General features: G+C 49.4%; 9 protein-coding genes across 9 annotated transcripts; 5 read left to right on the top strand and 4 right to left on the bottom strand.

Moving 5' to 3' along the window:
* Positions 1-667: 667 nt before the first annotated feature.
* LTR84_010196 (uncharacterized protein) lies at positions 668-2,406 on the top strand (the record flags this gene model as incomplete). The annotated part of the gene is made up of 6 exons (XM_064853733.1): positions 668-916; positions 968-1,094; positions 1,147-1,213; positions 1,263-1,345; positions 1,395-2,075; positions 2,153-2,406. 6 exons carry the CDS (start codon positions 668-670, stop codon positions 2,404-2,406), a joined length of 1,461 nt encoding a protein of 486 aa, XP_064700687.1.
* Positions 2,407-3,455: 1,049 nt separating this feature from the next.
* On the top strand, positions 3,456-5,589 carry LTR84_010197 (uncharacterized protein; the record flags this gene model as incomplete). The annotated part of the gene is made up of 5 exons (XM_064853734.1): positions 3,456-3,519; positions 3,785-4,186; positions 4,267-4,501; positions 4,554-4,923; positions 5,011-5,589. The coding sequence occupies 5 exons, from the start codon at positions 3,456-3,458 to the stop codon at positions 5,587-5,589; spliced, it is 1,650 nt and encodes a 549-aa protein (XP_064700688.1).
* A 146-nt stretch (positions 5,590-5,735) lies between these two features.
* Positions 5,736-6,898, bottom strand: LTR84_010198 (uncharacterized protein; the record flags this gene model as incomplete). The annotated part of the gene is made up of 3 exons (XM_064853735.1): positions 5,736-6,261; positions 6,322-6,526; positions 6,574-6,898. The coding sequence occupies 3 exons, from the start codon at positions 6,896-6,898 to the stop codon at positions 5,736-5,738; spliced, it is 1,056 nt and encodes a 351-aa protein (XP_064700689.1).
* Positions 6,899-8,483: 1,585 nt separating this feature from the next.
* LTR84_010199 (uncharacterized protein) lies at positions 8,484-9,558 on the top strand (the record flags this gene model as incomplete). Its single annotated transcript, XM_064853736.1, has 2 exons — positions 8,484-9,015; positions 9,080-9,558. The coding sequence occupies 2 exons, from the start codon at positions 8,484-8,486 to the stop codon at positions 9,556-9,558; spliced, it is 1,011 nt and encodes a 336-aa protein (XP_064700690.1).
* A 309-nt stretch (positions 9,559-9,867) lies between these two features.
* Positions 9,868-11,188, bottom strand: LTR84_010200 (uncharacterized protein; the record flags this gene model as incomplete). The annotated part of the gene is made up of 3 exons (XM_064853737.1): positions 9,868-10,047; positions 10,104-11,077; positions 11,152-11,188. The coding sequence occupies 3 exons, from the start codon at positions 11,186-11,188 to the stop codon at positions 9,868-9,870; spliced, it is 1,191 nt and encodes a 396-aa protein (XP_064700691.1).
* Positions 11,189-12,046: 858 nt separating this feature from the next.
* Positions 12,047-13,047, bottom strand: ADK1 (adenylate kinase; the record flags this gene model as incomplete). The annotated part of the gene is made up of 4 exons (XM_064853738.1): positions 12,047-12,500; positions 12,565-12,719; positions 12,776-12,828; positions 12,888-13,047. 4 exons carry the CDS (start codon positions 13,045-13,047, stop codon positions 12,047-12,049), a joined length of 822 nt encoding a protein of 273 aa, XP_064700692.1.
* Positions 13,048-13,871: 824 nt separating this feature from the next.
* Positions 13,872-15,588, bottom strand: LTR84_010202 (uncharacterized protein; the record flags this gene model as incomplete). Its single annotated transcript, XM_064853739.1, has 5 exons — positions 13,872-14,076; positions 14,131-14,174; positions 14,244-15,044; positions 15,098-15,345; positions 15,408-15,588. The coding sequence occupies 5 exons, from the start codon at positions 15,586-15,588 to the stop codon at positions 13,872-13,874; spliced, it is 1,479 nt and encodes a 492-aa protein (XP_064700693.1).
* A 579-nt stretch (positions 15,589-16,167) lies between these two features.
* LTR84_010203 (uncharacterized protein) lies at positions 16,168-18,119 on the top strand (the record flags this gene model as incomplete). The annotated part of the gene is made up of 7 exons (XM_064853740.1): positions 16,168-16,237; positions 16,335-16,611; positions 16,666-16,714; positions 16,780-17,002; positions 17,055-17,391; positions 17,446-17,954; positions 18,016-18,119. The coding sequence occupies 7 exons, from the start codon at positions 16,168-16,170 to the stop codon at positions 18,117-18,119; spliced, it is 1,569 nt and encodes a 522-aa protein (XP_064700694.1).
* A 338-nt stretch (positions 18,120-18,457) lies between these two features.
* Positions 18,458-19,485, top strand: LTR84_010204 (uncharacterized protein; the record flags this gene model as incomplete). The annotated part of the gene is made up of 3 exons (XM_064853741.1): positions 18,458-18,496; positions 18,559-18,983; positions 19,035-19,485. The coding sequence occupies 3 exons, from the start codon at positions 18,458-18,460 to the stop codon at positions 19,483-19,485; spliced, it is 915 nt and encodes a 304-aa protein (XP_064700695.1).
* Positions 19,486-19,957: the final 472 nt, after the last annotated feature.

Consider the following 19,957-nt stretch of genomic DNA (forward strand, 5'->3'; position numbering starts at 1 on the left):
TCTGAACCAATAATCTCATAGAGTCGAGACAGTGAAACACGAATACCGGTTTACTGAATCTGCAGTAATTCGAATAAACCTCCTCCCATTTTATCAATAGCATGGGTGCCCTGGCTCTTGGAACAGCCTTTCTCCAATCTCCAACTGGCCAAAAACCCTGTTTCCCAAAAAGCCGACTTGCGACTGGTAATTGACAAGCGCTAGAAGTGTAGCGGCTTGTCTGGTCTTACCTGGATAAAGCATTGGAGCTAACTCCAAGCAGATCATGCCTGGCTTCGTTGGCGCTTTCAGCAACAAGCCATGGTCGGATCTCAACCTTGGCGGTTGTGTAGAAGGCTATGACGATCCTATCTAGCTTAGGGGTGGAGATGAGCACTCATCATCTCCGCCTTTTGAAGTCCGTCCTTCGGTAAGTCGCCTGCTTTTCTTCAGCATAACTGACCTCCAGATATCCACTCAGACATTGCCCGACTTGAACACTCAAGAGGATTTGGTTTCGTTCTCCACGTGGCCAAGTGTCCTAGGGCTAATACCCCAATCCAAGTGGAAGAAGTCCTATAAGCCGGATGGCTCGCCTGTGAATGTCAAATGCATCCTCGCCTGCCCACCTTAGAAAACTAAGCCTCTACTTTTTGAACACGCAATGGAAAAGAATCATCAAGGTATTATGGATCATGGTCCGGACGATATCAAGCCCAAAGATGAACTCGATGAATACATCGAAGATGGCGGTACATCCGCAGAATCAGCAGAGTTCAAGATCAAGGAGGCAAAATTAAGGAGAAAACTTGATCTCTTCATAGCTCCAGTCATGATGATGCTTATGCTCATTAGCTATCTGGACAGAGGGAACATCGGATTTGCTGCAACCCAGGGGATGTCAGCAGATATTGGCTTGAAGGGCAATCAACTGAATGTAAGTCAACGAGCCAGGGAGCATCGTCAACCCCACTTATACTCCTTACAGACCGCTGTATCAATATTCTACATCTTTTACATCTTGGCAGAATTCCCAACTTCAATCTTTGTCAAACGGCTACAATTCAATAGAGTCATACCTGCAATTTGTGCTAGCTGGGGACTAGTATGTTTGTGTAGGTTCTAAATGGTACAAAGCTCGAAGCGAAATGCTAATTGATCCCGAAGGCATGGGCTTCATTCAGAACTTCGCAGGCCTCTGTGTCTGCAGACTTCTCCTGGGTTTCTTTGAAGGGTGAGTGAAGAGTGGTTAAAGGTGGTATAGGGTCACTAACGCCCCATAGGTGCCTCTTCCCAGCTATGACTCTCCTTCTTGCCAACTGGTATCGACGAGAAGAATTGGCACAACGCATTTCTTACTTATTCAGTAAGTTTCATTCCACGTTCTAAGGAACACCGGTGCTGACGAATCCCAGTCGCATCCGCCCTATCAGGTGCTTTTGGTGGACTTATCGCTTTCGGTATCCTCTATATGAACGGCGTCGCTGGCTATCCAGGATGGCGATGGCTCTATATCATTGAAGGAGTTATCACCATCATATACGCTGTATTGTGCATCTGGTTGGTTCCCAAGAACTACCAGACGGCCTATTTCTTGAATGCCGAAGAAAAGAAACTCATGGCAATCCGGGCAGAGCTGTCAGAGTCCTACAGTGGTGGCGATGGTCACTATAAGATGAAAGAGGTGAAGCTGGCTGCAAAGGATATCAAGACCTGGCTCCATGGTATAGGCCAGATCGCCGTTGTCACCATTTTATATGGATTCGGAACGTTCCTCCCCATCATCTTGAGATTTGGATTCAATTACTCCACGAAACAAGCCCAATATCTGGTCATCCCTGTCAACCTTTGGGGTGCTCTGGTATATGCGGTGGGTGCGGTCATCTCGGACAAGTATCACAAGCGCTTTTGGATCATGGTCATCTGCGCCCCGTTTGGCATTGCGGGTTACGCAATCTTGCTAAGTGATGTTCCCGTTGGAGTGTTGTACTTTGCTACATACCTCATTGCAACCGCTTGTTTCCTCTGCACGGGAGGAAATATTGCCTGGCATTCAGGAAATGTTGCTCCTGACGGAAAGCGAGCTGCTGCTCTAGGTGAGTTCCTTTTCCGTCATTCTGCTCGGCTGAGAACCAGATAAAAAGACTCAATTGCTAATGATAACTCATGATAGGCATTCAACTGACCCTGACAAACATTGGAGGTATCGTTAGTGGACAGATATACCAATCCAAATCAGCACCAAAGTTTACCCTCGGCCATTCATGGTCTCTTGGCTGCCTGGTGTTCGCTCTGATTATGTTCAACATTCTCCGAATCGTCTACAAGCGACGTGAAGCGTGGAAAGATAAAGCCATAGCAGAGGGGATTGTTGTTCCGCCAGAGGAATTCACCGATCGGGCACCCACGTTCAGATATCAGTTTTAATCGAGACCTGAACGCAGAAGAGAGGAAAGGAAGTCTCACAGAAATACCCGGCTGTTAACTAGTATTGATTAGATAGCAGGCATGGCAGATTGGGAAAAGGAGCCAATCATTCATCGTGAATAGCACCCGGTATTTTCTGGATATAGTTCTGGAGTAAGAGATAAAGGTATGAGCCATCTTCTCAAACCAATGCGCATGTCTTGACCGTTGTTTGTAGTAGCAAGTGATGAATACCAGTCGCCCTGATGCTTGCACCACAAAGCAGTGGCGAAGCCCGAGATATTTGACCATTATTCCTCCGATCAATTAATAATATGCGAAACATCCGACCTGGCCCGAAACAGCCTGGGATAGGATTGGGGAAAGCAACATGGGTGACTTATACAGCTCTGATGAGATTCTTCCTTCCAGTTTCATCGAGGCTTTTCAGGGGGAAGGCACCTTGTTTCCCCTTGATCTTGGCAGCCTTGTAAGGGGAACCAGCGGTTCCTTACAAACTAGGTCGTCCTCCCGCATGCAACCACGCAACCACGATACAGGTGAAGAGTTTCGAAAGGTTTCATATTGTGATTGTACAATACTTGGTAATTCTGATATGACAGATCACACTTCTCAAAAGGACCGAATTCAGGGCAATGCCACCCAATCACGTGGGTTCGAGATTTGCTTCTTTCACGCACTCGTACCACTCCTGCAATTCTGTGGATACTGCTGAATTCAACAATTCTAGCAACATTTCGTGATCTCGGATTTTCAGAATGGCCCCATTTGTGGTCCAGCACCTCCGTTCTCATTTGTACTACGCTTCAATTCCACTCTGGTTCTTCTCGTTGTATTTCAATCATTTTCTAATTGTTCAATTTTAGCCAATGACCTCTTGTTTACTGGCCAACCTTTCCAGGCAAACAGAACGACCTCAGCCTGATCTGGTTATCGGCGTCAGCTCCTATTCTTTTTTTTGCACGGTCACGGATTTGCTAGCCACATCTGCTATTTCATGATTTTTAACCCGATCATCTGATGAGGGGATCATATTGAGAATTCTTAGTATGCAGCGTCTCAGCTCGTTCGCTCGATCTCTCAGCGGAAACAGCAGAGCAGCTGAAGTTGACGGTAAGATGATAAACACTATCCCTTCCCTTTCTCGCATCCCAATTTTCCTTTTCGTCATTGAAAATCCCACCGTGGCGGATGTGTAGTGTCAAATCAACGTCTGTACGGCAGGGCCAACCTCCCAGTCTGTCGCTCGACACGACTAGTCTACAGTATATTTCACTACTAGTCAGCAGTATATTGGATGATAACTCCTTGGATACTGAGTCCTAGATTCAGCTATCGCTCATCAGCCTTATACGATTCTGGACTGACACCTTGAAAGACAGTAAACCTCAACCGACAAACAAAACTTTGTTTCAATCGTTCGAATGGTATCTGCCTGGCCCAGAGGACTCTTCGGCAGAATCTCCATCGCACTACACGCTCTTGACAAATTTGCTTCCACATCTATCAGCCATTGGAATCACCCATCTCTGGCTACCACCAGGCTGTAAGGCGACGAACCCGCAAGACAACGGATATGCTATCCACGACCTGTGGGACCTTGGCGAATTCGACTCCAAGGGTAGTCGACGAACGAAGTGGGGAACTCGCAAAGAGTTGAATGTTTTTTGTGCCAGAGCAAAGGAGTCCGGTATTGCGGTGATGTGGGATGCCATCTTGAACCATAAAGCCGGTGCCGATGACAAAGAAGTGGCGCATGGAGTCAAAGTGGATTTAAAAGGTAGTGTTCGTCCTTTGATATGAAAGAGCAAGCCCCGAGCGGTTGAATACTTCGGCGGCGCGAGGCTGACGCTGCAATAGACCGAACGAAGCAGATATCCCAGCCACGTGAACTAGAGGCTTGGACCTCGTTCACTTTCCCGGGGAGGGCAGGAACCTACTCTGATATGAAGTACGACTGGCGCCACTTCTCGGGTGTTGATTACGATGCTCGTTCGCAAGACCATGGAATTTTCAAATTTGTTCGAAAAGGCGAAGAAGGTCGGGGCGACTGGGCAGGTGATGTTAGTACTGAGCTAGGCAACTATGACTACTTGTAGGTGGACAACACGGTGGAAATTGTGAGCCGCAGCAGCTGACTTGGACAGGATGTTCGCCGACGTCGACCATTCGCATCCCGCTGTTCGGGATGACATCCTCGAATGGGGTTCGTGGATCACATCTTCACTTAATCTGGGTGGAATGCGACTGGATGCAATCAAACACTACTCGCTGTCGTTCCTGCGGGACTTCATTGCCCATATTGATAAACACCACCCGAACCAGTTTTACGTTGGCGAGTACTGGGATGCAAAAACCGAAGTCTTGGAGAAGGTCATTCGAAAGTTCCATGGACGGCTTAACCTCTTTGATGTGCAGCTCGTCTACACATTCAGTGATTACTCCAAAGGAAGGATGATCGACCTGAGAGCGATTTTGGATGGGTCTTTAGTTCAAAAGGACCCTGCTCATGCTGTTGTAAGTTCGGGCCCTGTTCCCTACTGGTAGACCACAGCATCAGCAGACACACACGCGCGCGCACCAGAGACTAATCACCTCGAACAGACTTTCGTTGCAAACCACGATACCCAAGAGATGCAATCTCTAGCTGCACCAGTGGAGGAATGGTTCATACCCCTCGCATATTCGCTAATTCTCCTGCGTCATAATGCCGGAACGCCGTGTGTGTTCTGGGGTGATGTTTTCGGCAACCACGGTCCTCGACCGAGATTCCCAGCTACTGGGGGTAAGCTTGTACGCCTCATCGCGGCGAGAAAGCTCTATGCGTACGGGCCTCAAAGGGACTATTTCGATAAAGTTGATTGTATCGGATGGACAAGATTGGGACACAGATCTCAATCGGACGGTGCTGGCCTTGCAGTTCTCATGACCAATAGCTGGGATCGCAGGTCTAAGCAGATGTTTGTTGGACAAAGACACGTTGGAGAGAGTTGGAAGGATGTTCTCGGCTTTGAAGACCGAGAAGTTGTGATTGACTCGAAAGGGATGGGGAGTTTCCCGGTTGGTCATCGGTGCGTTGGTGTCTGGGTCAACAAACTGGCACCAGGCTTCGAGAACTTGAGCCGATTCACCTTCCCGAGATTGGCACAGGCAATACCTCCGATCACAAATCTGCCAGTCTGAGTGCTATTGATGGTATTCAGGCACCAAAAGGATCCGTCGATTACTTGATCATTGAGCCGCACAATCGAGATATGAGAAGGACGGAGTGGTTGCTATCTAGGTCTATGCTGGAAAATCCTTTCTGCAAAAGCTGCCGATGGCATAGCCTAAGGAGTCTCGGAGACTCGATAAACCAATTTCTGCCCACTGACGTTACCATTCTTCAAATCATCCAGTCCCTTCAATACTCCTTCCAACCCATCCTTACCGACCTGGGCGGAATGTGGCTTCAACTTTCCATCGGCGAGCAACTTTTCCACTATTCCAAGGAACGTCTTGGTGTACTCGAAATCCTCCGGAACGGGAGGAAATTCCGTGGGGCCAAATCTGAACGCCTCGCCAAAGATGGTATACATAAGGGTTGATTCATGTTTGACATCATCCCGTGGAAATTTGTTAGGCAGGATACTGCCGTATCGACCTCCGGATTCCGTGGACATGGCCTGAGCGACGATGGTGGCGGATTCACTTTCGCTGACTGTGTCCCAGGCGAGTTTGAGCTTGTTCTGGGTATACTCTCGGATTTTCTGGCCTATGTTGGGCTCATTGTAATCAAAAACCTCGGTTGCCCCAAGACTCTTCACATAGTCGAAGTTCCTTGGCGAGCTGGTCGCCAAAACAGTGTATCCTGATCTGAAGGAATCTGTCAGCATCGAGCAGAGCGAAAGAGAGCAATAGAAAAGGAGTACTCACAACTTGGCAAATTGAACACCCAGGGCGCCTGTTGCGGTGCTACCACCGTATATCAGAACGAAAGTTTTCTCCTTGATCGGGTCATTGGGAAGGTTCAACTTCAAGGCCTTCTGATAAAGCCCTTGTTGAACGGTTGTGACACCGAGGGTAAGAGTTGAAGCATCTTCGAAACTCAAACCATCTGGAATCTTGATCTGCAAGTCGCCTAGTGAAAGTCAACCCATGCCGGAAGAATGGAATGTCTGCGCACACCTTTGGATACTACATATTCTGCGAACGCTCCATCTTCCACGTTGCTGGAATTCCCACCGTGGTTGACCCCAGCAAGTCTATCGCCCTTTTTCCAACCTTTGGTGACGGCATTTCCAACTTCAATAACAGTACCGGCAAAATCACAACCGACCAATCCACCCTCAGCGCCAAGGCCAAATGCAACATGCTTCCAGTCCGTGGGGTTCAGAGCAACAGCCTCGGTCTTGACGAGAATATAATCATCCCGAAGCTTGGGAAGAGCACGATCGCGTTCAAGTTTGGCTTCTTTGCCTCGGATGACGACTGCTTTCATTGTGCTGGACATATTGCGGGACAATTGATGAGTGATATTGGAAATTCGCTGTTTTAAGAGACTGGATTGCATCCGAATGCTGGTGGGTGAATTTATTCCTCCTCGATGTGAACGGATGACTTATATAGATTTTGATCAGATTCTGTGCCGGGTGAAGCAAGGCTGGCAGAATTGATAGTAAGGGGTGGAAGGAAGTCTTTCTCTTTACGGACAATGTTGGTCTTGGCTAAAGTGAGGCTCAATACATGATGTTTGTCGAAAAGGATGGCCTGAATAACATTAGTAAAGAAAGGTGTGACGCGCGCGTCATGGATCTAGATTTGTAGTCAGGAGATAATTCGGATGACAAGAAGGCAGATGGTTCTGTGGAGCTGCGAACGTTCATCAGACCCACTGTGCTCAAGGATCACCATTACAAATCCATAAGAGAGTTCGCATGGGTGGCAGGGCAGGTAGGAATACCAAATTATCACCCGGATATGTTACCGCGGCTCCGGCCATATGAGGCCTGCAATCCGGAGCCGAGGACGTCGGTTGAGCTCATGGTACCTGACATATTCAAGACTCAAGACGCGAGACTTGTTTCTGTTTTATTCATGCGATGAGACTTCGAAAGATACTCGTAGAACCCGAGGCCACTGGGGTCGAGGGGAAGCAGGTCATTTTCCATTCGACCTTACCAAAACTATTGGCAGCTCCTTCAGATGACGCAAATATTGCGTTTCACAACCCCACTATCGGCAGTTTGAAATGTATCGCCGAGACGGGGATAGTACTTCGGTAGTTAGGAAGGGATACCAAGGTAGCGCATTGTGAGGTTCGCGTTCCCAAAAGTCGAGTATCAATAACCTGAAACATTATTAACTATGTCATTAATGATCATAGTTGAGCTACCGACGGTGGAAGGCGATTGTTGGGCTGACTCGTCAGCGTCTTTCACTGACCAAGACAGGACGGTTCAGCACGAGATACAACGTGGTCAGGCTCCCAGTCCGAGTTGTTGGATGAGGTGCTAGTGTGGAAAGGCTTGACCGGCGGCAACCTTGACCATACTCAGTGACATATTCACGATCGCGGGCAGGCGTGGCTTTCGCTTGGTCATTGTTGTTTCATAGGAAAGACTTGAGCAGAAGAAGATTGGACGTGCATCCTGCCTTCCCTTGATTCTGAATCAATCTTCGTAGACATGGGTTTTCTCCCATAGAAACATTTGGCTCGGGTTGTCAGTTTGGTTTGCCGAGCTCTTGTGTCTGAATACGAGTGTGAGATTTGGTCCAGATTTGGCCCAGATTTGGAGCGAGTGTTCCTCATCACGCGTGGTTACATAAGTAGCTTCTGATTGGTTTATGACCACGCGTCAGGCTAGATCTGACACGTGATTGGCCTTGGCATCCAACCGGGAAGAAAAAATAAATCCATGGCAGCCTCATCCTCAGCCTGAGGCCCAAAGTCTGAACCAACAGTGGGCAAAGATTCGCGACGGAGTCGAAAGCTTCAAATCTCACCATCCCATTAGAGGTGAAAATCTGCACCTCCCACATTTCTACCGTTGTTGTCGCGAAGTTCAAAATTCTTCCCAACACGCACCCTAATCAAGATGGAGAATCAAGGCACCTCACCACAGCCCCAGCAGGAACGACAACCCTGGCGGTCCACAGCTTCCAACAATTGGCGTGTCAAAGATGACAGCCCGCGAGCTGAACAGCCACAACGACGAGGTGGAGGATTCGGGAGGTCACATGACCAGCGCGAGTCCAGCAGCCAGGATGATTCAGCAGGCACGCGTCTCTACGTGGGCAATCTTCTGTACACGGCGCAAAAGGCCGACATTGAGACCCTGTTCGCCGACCAGGGATTCAATGTGGTCAACGTGAGCATCTCAACCGATCCCTTCTCCGGGCGCAATCCGAGCTATTGTTTTGTGGACTTGGCTACCCCGGATGAGGCTCAGCGTGCTATTGCCGAGTTGAATGGAATTGAGGTGCTCGGCCGCAGTCTGAGGGTCAGTCCTGGCGTGGCCAAGAGAGGTTCGACCCAAGGAAGTCGCGGCGGTGGTGAAAATGGCGGCCGAGAAATCAGAACCAAGACTTATGAGCGAGGTTGGGCGAAGGAGTCTCGGGAGGAACGAAGTAAGTTTTTCCTCTGAGGCAGGTATGGAGAAAACAACAACGTGCTAACAAATATTTCACCTAGCCGGGGACTACAAACCATCGTTTGATCGCTGGAACCGCAACGACGCCTCATCACACTGGCAAGCACCGCTCTCGGAAGGCCGACGTTTGTATATTGGCAACCTTCCGCGAATCGAACCACAGTCCGCCGTCGACGAGGAGATGCAAGCACTCTTTGCAACACATCTCGCCGCAGAGGGTATCAAGCCCAGTGCCGTGTCGAAACTGATTTCGCCACACCAGTCCAAGGCGGCGGAACCAGGAAATCACTACTACTGCTTTGTCGACTTGGAGCGATCCGAGGACGTGGAGACGGTGATTGCAGCATTGGACGGCCAGGAGGGAAGCTGGGGTGGACCGTTGAGAGTCAACCGGGCTCGTGAGCAGAGAGATCGGGCTGAAGGAGGCCGTGATCGCAAGGTCGTTCGCGAGCAAGGTCTCAACAGAGATGGCGAAGAGAGGAGAGGTGGTGGAGGCGGTGCTTGGAGGAGCCAGCAATAATTTATTTTTGTCCGCTCCAACCACCGCAAGAGTCGGTCTCATTTCTTTTTTTGTTCAACGTCGTGGGTGATTGTGAATTTCACGTTGGAGCATTGGCTTTTTTTCCGTAAAAAATCGTGGACAGAATCAATACCGCTGGCAGACTTCATATGTTGTGTTTAGAATACGGTTTCATTGTGATGCTAAATCATCAAGGGCATGTCTGAAGCCGTGAGCAGCCTGAGGAATATCTATCTACAAGTAGGCTGACTTGTCAATAGGGGACCTGTAGACCACGGCACCCGCAACCATCCACCCACTGCATCTCTATTACTTCTGGGTGAGCTTGAGAGGGTACTCTGTACTCTCAATGCTCTCTGGATACTTGAGACCGCCCTGCTTCCGTGCCTCGTCCATCACCTCCATGATAAGTGTACTCTCTGCCCAAGTCATGGTTTCGGATTCCAAAGCGCCTGCAAGAAGAGCTCGGCCTGCAGCATCTGCTTCATACTGTTGAAGAAATTTGTCAGACACGCCAAGCTGATCTTGATAGGAGTTGGACTTACCATCATCCCGTGTGCACCACCTTCAAATTCAAATGTTCGATCCACAACTTCGGGCCATGGTGTCTTCTTGACCATTCTATACCTGGTGGGTCGGTACAACGGACCAAACACTTGAATTTCACCATTTTCACCCTGAATTCTCGCAGCGGGGACCTCAATGTCCCCAAGCTCTCTTGATTGATTGCGAGCGGGATCATCGCTAACTCGAAGGGCCGTTGTGGCTACACCATGGGAAATTGACTTGCCGGTGGGGGATGACTTTGGGAATTGCAGCAGAATCAAAGTCGACTCGTCGGCCCCTGTCCGTGGTTCCGGTGTCATGGCTGTTCCAACAACTTTGGGCCGTGATTGAGCCTGTAAATCCGCGGGTAACGTATGATATAATGTTTGAAAGACCCATGTCAACGCATAAATGCCCAGGTCGAGCAGGGCACCTCCAGCCAGATCAAGGTTGATCATCCTGCTGCTCAAGTCAAAATCCTTGGGCGCACCAATACTCATGTCGGCGGTCACACGTAAGACTTCACCTACGTCGCCATCGGTGATGTGCTTCCGCACGGCCTGACTGAGCGGGAAATATCTCGTCCAGACAGCTTCCATGAAAAAGAGATTCTTCTTCTTGGCCGTTTCATACAGAATCCTTGTCTGCGCGGCGTTGACAGTCAAGGCCTTCTCACATAGAACTGGTTTGTTGTATTCTAGACAGAGCATTGCATTCTGGAAGTGGTGGGAATGCGGGGTGGCAATGTAGACGATGTCCACGTTTGGATCTTTGACCAAGTCCTGATAGGAGGAATAAGGAGTGGCTGTTGACTGTTGGGCAGGAGAAACGACTTCGGAGATAAACTTTTCGGCAGAGGACAGGGACGAGGAGGAGGCCACAGCAGCAACAGCATGCAGGATGTCGGCGACATTTCGAGTCTCGGGCGATATCAGCAGGTCCTTGGTGAAGGTCCGTGCTATGCCGCCGGTCGCTGGCGAGGTAAAAGAACGTCAGCGGTGATGATATAAGACAAGCAGGGAAAATGGGACTCAAAATGGGACTCACCCATAATGCCCCAGCGGACCGTCTTGGTTGACGACATGGCGGAGGTGGTGAGAAGATGAGACGCTGGATGGGGAAGCTTGAAGGGCAGTCGCATTGACGAAGGGTTGGGCGGAGATAGACTGACAAGGAACTCGCTCACCTATGTACTTTGCATTGGCAGCATCGTGGCCTGCATGAGGACAAAGATAACCTCTACAAATTGATTTGACTGCCGTTCTCAAAATGGGAGCGTGGCATTCATGATCGAATGGGTGGGATTCTGAGTCTTGGAGACAGGTGCGGGGCATGGGCTGGAAAGGACATATTGTTCTCGCTCCATAATTCAGCCTGATAGGAGTTTCTGTACAAGTCCTGGAGGCATGATGATCACGGTCGTCATAAAATAACACCCACAGTCACCGGGGGTTCAGGCTAGGGTGCTGCTCGAAGTTTTCAAACGCTTGCAAGTAGGGGAGTGGGACGATGGGCTCAGAAGAATAGACCGAACGAGACGAAAGCGTAACCACGATTCGACCCAATATCAAAGCCAATAGATCTGTATATTGACGTCGAGCTACCGACCGACACGCTTATCCTCATTGATATGTCAGGTCACTTTTGTGGTATGGTCATTCACTTACCAGACCCTCAGAGTGTGTGGCGCCTAGAATCCCATATATCTTGTACACGTTTTGCAAGAGCTTGACTCCAATCCGGCGTTGGTGGTTACCTGCCGATCAAGTCTCTTTTGGCCTTCGCAGTGTCGTTCTAACATGACAAACAAACCCAATACTAACCCCAGCTCTCCAGCCCTTCAATAACCACCAGTCGTGTAGTGAGCTGCAAGCACGGCCATCCGGGGGACGCTTTCACCCATTTCATGTCTGCAGAGGGGCGACCAGAATGAAAATTCCATCTACCGCAATCCGATCTTGCTGAGAATGCTGGAGGAGGAGGCGCCTTTGGCATCGCCAAAGACTCCAAGGATGCTCTTCCACACGTGGTCAGGGTCTTGACTGGCATCAATTCCTGCCCATATACCCTTGGTCTTGTAGTAACCCACCACAGGGGTCGTCTGGGTGTGGTAGGTGACCAATCTCTTCTTAAGAGCATCGGCATTGTCATCGCTTCTTTGAATCAGAGGTTCTCCCGTCACGTCATCCGTCATGGGTGTCTTGGGAGGGTTGAAGACCTTGTGGTAAGACCGTCCGGAGGCTGGATGGACCAGTCGACCAGTGATACGAGAAACCAGTAGGCCGTCATCAATTTGAAGCTCGACCGCATGCTTCAGTGGCTTGTTGTTGGCGATGAGCATGGAGTCGAGACCTTCAGCTTGGGCCACGGTTCGAGGAAATCCATCCAGAATGAAGCTGTTTCGTTGGTCAGCAACTGCGCCAGGTAATGGGACAGACCAAACCAGACGGCATGACTTACCCATTGGCACATTCTCGGTTCGTGTCAAGCTCATTCTTGATCATGTTGATCATAATATCGTCGCTGACCAGACCACCTTGATCCATGATCTTCTTGGCTTCTCTTCCCAGGGGAGTCTTTTTGGCAACCTGTGCTCGGAGCATGTCACCCGTGGCCTACCGCGGATATCATTAGCAAGCATTCGAGGCGGGATGCGGCGTTCTCGTCGTACCAAATGGCAGACACAGTATTTGTCTTTGATCTTTGGAGCTTGGGTTCCTTTTCCTGTACCCAGTGTGTCAGTAAACGCGTCTTTCTCTCGAGACGTGAGCCTGCGGACGAACCTGCACCAGGAGGGCCGATGAGAATCAGGCGCATGGATTCAGCAATAGAAGGCTTGGTCTCTCCGGTTTCCAGCCTCTGTTCTAACCGGTGAATGCGTTCTTCTAGAGCATGGTATTGTGTGCGAAGTTCATCGACCTTGCTGTCGGTGATGGGAGCCATTTCTGGAGGAGAGTGGTAAGGGACGAAAGACCTGACCAAGGTCGGAAGTTGAGGGAGCTCGAGGAAGAACACTGGAGGGAGGAGGGAGAATTAGACGATTGTTGAGATGTGATGAGGAGGACTGCTAGAGTCGTAGAGGCAAGAAAATACCGTCGAGGGCTGTTACTGCTCGTGCGAATTGCGACGAGTAGGTAGGTACACGGCGGGTAATAATTCTAATCCTTGAAATTGAAGCTCAACTTGAATTTGAAGGTAACCGTTCTCTCCGCTTCACCGAGGGAGCTGCAGGGAAGTGCCGCCCGAGGGCCCGGCCGTCTGACAACAGCTTGGAGCTCATAGTCGCCAGTAGACAGAGGCCAAGAGTGTGTCTGACCAGCCTTATTGATTGTTTCTCAGCCCACTAGGTGGTGAGCAGGCGCGCCAGGCCAGTTGCTCCCCGGAGCTCCAGGCGTCCAAGCCCGCCCAGTGCCACCTATATCGTCACTTAACTTGGCGCCTCAACCACTATCCACAGAACCTGGCAAGGTCTTGGTGCCTGGAATTTCCCTCACTGTAGTTTCGAGTTTCAACGTTTTCTCAACCTCGGCAGGCCTCCTCCTCCCCATCGAGCTGTTCTTTCCCCATCACGTCCACCCACGTTCAGATCGCGTTCCGGTTTGTCCTCTTGCTGGATCCGGTGAAGAGGAATCATGTCAGGCCCCAGGGAACTTGTCCATACCAACCCGAGCATACTCCGATATTGTCATCTGTGTGTTTTGATTCACCGCTGTTATGTACAGTACCGATAAGCAAGAGATTATCAACTTGATCCTATCCGCCGTACTTTAAAGTCGACTACCATCATTTCGCGATGGAGCCTTGAGCTCATCTCGTACTGTCATTGCTGCTTCCGTTCCTGACTGGATTGCTCCATCAATAAAACTCCGCCAACCTCCCGATGCCCAATCTGAGTTGGCGAACAGAACTGGCCCTTGCCGCTCCCTCAAAGCTTCCAGATACTTGACCTCCATACCAGGCCGATACCAGACCCTAATGCCGGTCAGCTATGCAACAGCTTAAGGACTCTCGAGTGAACAAACTTACCAAGCACCCTCAGCGAATTCATCTTTGGCCCAATTATGGAAGACCTGCATCGATGATCTGTTAGTTCCACTGGAATCTTTTCGAGTGATTGAAAGCATGGGTCGGCAACTCACTAAGCGCTCCACATCCATGGGTGCAAATGCCTTTACTGCCTTCAGTGTCTTTTCCACGTCTTCATCTGCTTGAAGCTTAGCATTGCAACCGAAAAACACACAATGTGTTGTTCCAGCTGGCGTTCTCCCATCCGCCAGTCCGATAACAAGCTCATTATCAGGGTAGGTAACGCCGCTCCAAGATCTCATCTCAGGATCCTTAATCTCGGCATGTACCTTCACACACTGGTTAACATGCTTGAGCGCAGCCGCTTCTTGCTTTGCCCGGTTTAACGGTGGGTCAAACTCGACTTTGCTCAGCACGTTCAGGGGAACAGTACAAATAAGGCGCTTGGCTTGAAACCTCTGTCCATCTGCGGTCCGTACCTGCACGATTGTCTTCGAGGAGTCGACCTGTGTCACTGTCGTGTTGAACAAGTATGACAGATTTCCGGTCGCGATTGCTTCGTCGAAAAACTTCCTTGCAAATCCGGATTGACCACACTTGAGCTTGAAGATAATAATGGTGTCTAACAGCGTCTTATAGTTGTAGTTTCCAGCAGCCCACCACCGAAGAAAGTCCAAAAACGCAGAATTGTCGCGTGTTCCACCACTGCACAGGAGTACAAAGGCCTCGATTGCATGTTGCTCGTCGCTGGAGAGATCATGGCTGATCTGAGCAATGCGATCTGCTACTGACAGATTTGAAAATTGGAGCACATCTTTATTCCAGTGGGCATTGAAAGGAAATGGTATGACGGTCTTGCCTAGGTTTCCATCAACATTGCAGAATTTCTCAATTGCTCGGGAAAATAGTTCATCCTGGAATGGGTCAGCTCCTATCTTGAGTGGCCAGAGCATCCGCCAAAACATACCTCCTCCTCGTGGCTCATTTCTCGCCGACCACTAGCAGTCTCGAAGCTGAAGAAGTTGTGCCGGTAGTTAAAGTCTGTCGAATGCACGATCTCATCCTTCATGCCATATCGAGAAAGCTCCCGATAAACATGAGGTTGGAACCAATGGATCCACGTGCCTCCCATTTCATATGGGTATCCTTCGATGTTAGAAGACCATGTTCGTCCGCCGATCCTGTCTCGACCTTCTATCAACAGTGTCTTCAAACCTGCATCAGTATCAGCAAAGCTGTTAAATACCTGACTATGATACAGTCATTCAGGCACCCACCATTTGTCGATGCATCCCTTGCGGCAGTGAGCCCAGTGTACCCAGCGCCAATCACTATCACATCCAAGATGTCTTCAGAAGTTCGCAGCTTCTTCGGGGGCTCAACAACACCAATGGAAGGCAAACCACTCTTCAGACCCGAGCTAGGAGTCCATTGAAAACCCTCACGCGATACACCCATTCTCACAGATACTCCCAGTATATCTTTGCAGGTATATTAGATGCGATCTCTGGCGAGGTTGATGAGCATGGGTTCAGGAAAAGGTTTACAATCTTCCACCGCACCACTTTAAATACCTTGACGGTCTTGGGTTCTAGCGGTCGGTCCGGCGATGAGTCCTCACTCCACACCTCTAATACATATGGTTCGTCTTTTAGGAAGGAGAGATAACAATCGCAGCATTACGATTAGCTCGAGCGAGCATTCTCTTCTACGACATCAAACCCTCAGAATCTTACTAAAATCAATCCTCTTTGGGATGCAAGGTTCTCACTAGGCCACAAGCAGTCTGGCGCCTGACCAGTGCCTACTCATTTAACCTTCTCTTTTTGGACGATCATCTCGGATGAATTCCGGCGTACCCCAGATCTCGTGTCCGTGGCCGTGCCCACTCATCCCCAGACGCGGAGACCTGAGTTGATGAGATATACTTAAGATGTCCTCACAGCCGGGCCATTACTGGGCTGACCTCCGTTAGAGTCTTAGGAAATAGCTCTATCAGTTCCCTAGAGTTATTCAAGGCGACTTTCGTGCAACACTATGGACTCCAATCATTCCAGCAAAGGGGTGGGAGTCGCTGCAAACATCGACCCCCACGATCTCAAGGAAGGTGAGAATCACTCCTATCAGGCCCATCTCTATTCTTCAGGACTACCTCATCTCGAATCACTATTTACTTCCGCTAACTCCCAGATTTTCTGACACAGACATCTCCCACAATGAAGATACCCTACGTACGGTGGAACTTTCGACCCTTGGCCTCGCTCAGGAAACGGAGCGAGACATCGGACCCATTGATATCATCTGCGTCGGATGGAACATCTGCAATAGCTGGGCTGGCGTCGCTGCTACTCTCGCCCTGACGATCGCACAAGGTGGCTCTGTCACCGTGATATATGGTGTCATCGTCTGCTTCCTGATGGTTGGTTGCAGTGGCTTGACGATGGCGGAGCTCAGTTCAGTTTATCCAACCGCCGGTGGACAGTAAGTCTTGATGACCACCATATGGTGCCTTGATGTGATCTAATTCCGAGGAAGATATCATTGGACATCGATCTTGACGCCGGCAAAACCCTCTCGTGTTCTAGTAAGTCTCATTCAGTTGGTATCGAAAGCTCTATGCAGACAACGACAGCTGATGATTGCGTACAGAGTTATATCTGTGGAATCACCAACGTATATGCTTGGATATCGACAACTGCCGGAATCGCTATCATCATTCCACAGGTTATTCTGGGGATCGTAATATTCTGGCAGCCCGAATACGTCCCTCAAACATGGCATTATTTCCTCCTCTACCAGGGTATCAATCTTCTTTCGTGCGTGCATAACATATTTACACTAAAGAAGACCATGTGGGTGAACGACGTCTCTTGTAAGGCTTGCAAAGAACATACTTGGATTTCACTAATCCAAAATCTACTTAGTCGTTGTCACCCTTGCCGGATTCTTCACCATAATCGTAACATGCCTTGCTCGAGCACCCACCAAGCAGAGTACTGAGCTTGTTTGGACAAACTTTGTCAACGAGAATGGTTGGTCTAATGGGATTGGTTTTCTGACCGGCATGATCTCTCCGAACTACATGTACGCCGGGATAGATGGAGCCATTCACCTTGCTGAAGAGTGCCGCAATCCTGGCCGAGTGGTTCCTAGAGCTATCATTAGTACTCTAACGATCGGATTCACCACGAGCTTCACATTTGCAGTCGCCATGACATACTGCATTCAGGACTTTGATGCTGTCATCGGCACTTCTACGGGGTGAGTCCCTCGGCAACAACTGCTATTCATGTGCCCCTCTGATATAAGAAATAGCGTTCCGATCTATGAAATCTGGTATCAAGCCACTCGTTCTCGGACCGCAGCGACAGTTTTTATGGCAATTCTTCTCACGGCAGCCGTTGTCGCTTTGATCGCTGTGCAACAAACCGCCTCACGTCTCACCTGGTCGTTTGCTCGAGACAACGCACTCATTGGTTCGAAATGGATCGGTAATATCCACCCATCGCTGGGTGTTCCGGTCTGGGCTCTCGTTGCCAATAATGCCATCGTGTTCATCATCGGCTGCATATTCCTTGGCTCCTCAACAGCCTTTAACGCATTTATCGGTACTGGCCTGATATTACAACAACTTACATATGCAATCCCAGCTGCATTATTGATGTATCGGAAAAGATCCACCCGTTTCCTGCCCTCAAACCGGCCGTTCAGACTCTTTAACCCATTCGGCTGGGTTGTCAATTTCTTTACCGTTGCTTTCGCGATCGTGGTCCTCATCTTTTATGATTTTCCCGTCATCCTACCAGTGACCGGATCCAACATGAGTAAGTCCTATAGACCACTCTGGCCGGAAAAAAGCGAGTCCAAAACCTAACCTGATAACAGATTATACCTCGGCGGTGATCGGAGTCATGGCTATCTTCGCAGCAATCAATTGGGTCATACACGCACGTAAAGTGTACCATGGACCTAGATTGGCAGAGTTCTGAAGGACATGTTTGACTGGGTTGGAAACGCAGGAAGCCTTATCGGCAATTTTATTTCTCTTCCTCCCGAGTTTGAGATGTGCGTGAATGAGGATATTGGTCGAGTTGGCGTGGCTAAGCTTCGGGTACTACTGCTTGAGACACCTTCAATGCCGAACCCTGATATAGCACTCTGAACCGTGTTCTTGGCACGTATTATGTATTTATCAGCCATTATCCAGAACTTCTTACCACCGATTCCTCGTGTGCTTTATTTCCATCTCCATATATCCGACAGCATTTTCCCCATAGAAGCTTCGTCAGGCCCGTGGATGAATATTCAACGAGCCCCACGGAGAGAAATGGCAGGCGCAAGTATTAAAAAGGTGCTTGTCATAGGCGTACGTCGTCAATTTCCTGACATTCGTGCTTGAACTTGCAGTTGCTAAGACCAATGCTTCAGGGAGGTGGGAACCTTGGTCCGGCTATTTTGAAAGCACTTGCGGGCGATTCGACGTTCACCGTGTCCATTCTCGCGCGAAGAAGTGGTTCATCAACCTACCCTGCTGGCATCCGAGTCACCACAGTCGATGACTCCTACCCAGAGGCCCAGCTTCGCAGCGTCTTCAAGCATCAAGACGCAATCATCTGCGCTTTGAGCCTACAAAGTATTGGTGAGCAGATCAAATTCATCGACTGTGCAGTTGAGGCTGGAGTCAAAGTTTTTGTGCCCGCTGAGTTTGGCGGAAATAAGGAAGCCGCAGGCCCCATGGCAGGCGAGAAATTACCGTTGCACGACACAAAAGATCTTGTGCTTGAACACCTACGGCAGGCTGAGTCCAAGGGACTGTCATGGACGGCGGTTGCTACAGGTCCATTCATAGACTGGTATTCTTGTCCATTATTTCGCTGTCGAGCTCTGGCACTAACGACATTTAGGGGTCTGTCAAATGGGTTTCTTGGATTTGACATAGCTTCGCGGCAAGCCAAGATCTATGGCACAGGTGATGAGGTATGGACTGGTACAACGGTTGAAAATATCGGATTGGCAGTTGCACGTTTATTGCTTAAGCCAGAGTATGTGAGGAACCGTTTCATTTACATATATTCAGTCAGAACAACACAGAACCAAGTCTTGAAAGCTTTGGAGTCGGCCACTTCATATACTTGGGATGTGCAGAACCTGACTTGGGAAGAGGAGATTCCAAGGGGTAGGAAACTACTCGAGCTTGGAAACAGAGCTGGCGTTGTTCCTTTAATTCTGTCCTATTTCTTTCGGCCTGGCATGGGGGCCGACTTTGTGAATGATGTCGCCCCAGATAATGCTCTTTTGGGTCTTTCCACGCAGGGTATCGAGGGGATTGTTCAGGGCGTGCTATCTAGTATCTAGATCTTTTCTTAAAATTGAGTAAGGCTAGAATATAAGTGCTGGAGAACTGGCGGATGGATACTGGACCGTAACTTAAAGTGTTCCAAGTGGACGCTCCCAGTGTATGGCACGTAGCACAAACTTATGCCACCTTACCGATCAGGTAATCAAGGCGTTTGACCGCTTTGTAACCTCTTCTGACAACTAAGCGATGGATTCGTCGCTTGGGCTGCGTAGGGGATGAGGCTGTCTCCTTCGAGGAACCGAGGTGATCTCGTTAGTTGAATAGTTAGGTACCTACAGTAGGTACCCAGCTCGTACGGTATGATACCACCAGGGATAGTCTAGACCCAAACTCTATCCCCACACTGGCCATTATTAATCCCTTGGACCACCTCATCAGCTCAGCTGTCGACTTAGTTTCTTACAAAATCCCCAAGCCCTGGGTTCAGTATCGAGTAAACAGTACGGGAAACTCAGAAGTTGACTCCTG

Source organism: Exophiala bonariae, assembly GCF_035927105.1.
Source record: "Exophiala bonariae strain CCFEE 5792 chromosome Unknown scaffold_40, whole genome shotgun sequence".
NCBI lineage: Eukaryota > Fungi > Ascomycota > Eurotiomycetes > Chaetothyriales > Herpotrichiellaceae > Exophiala > Exophiala bonariae.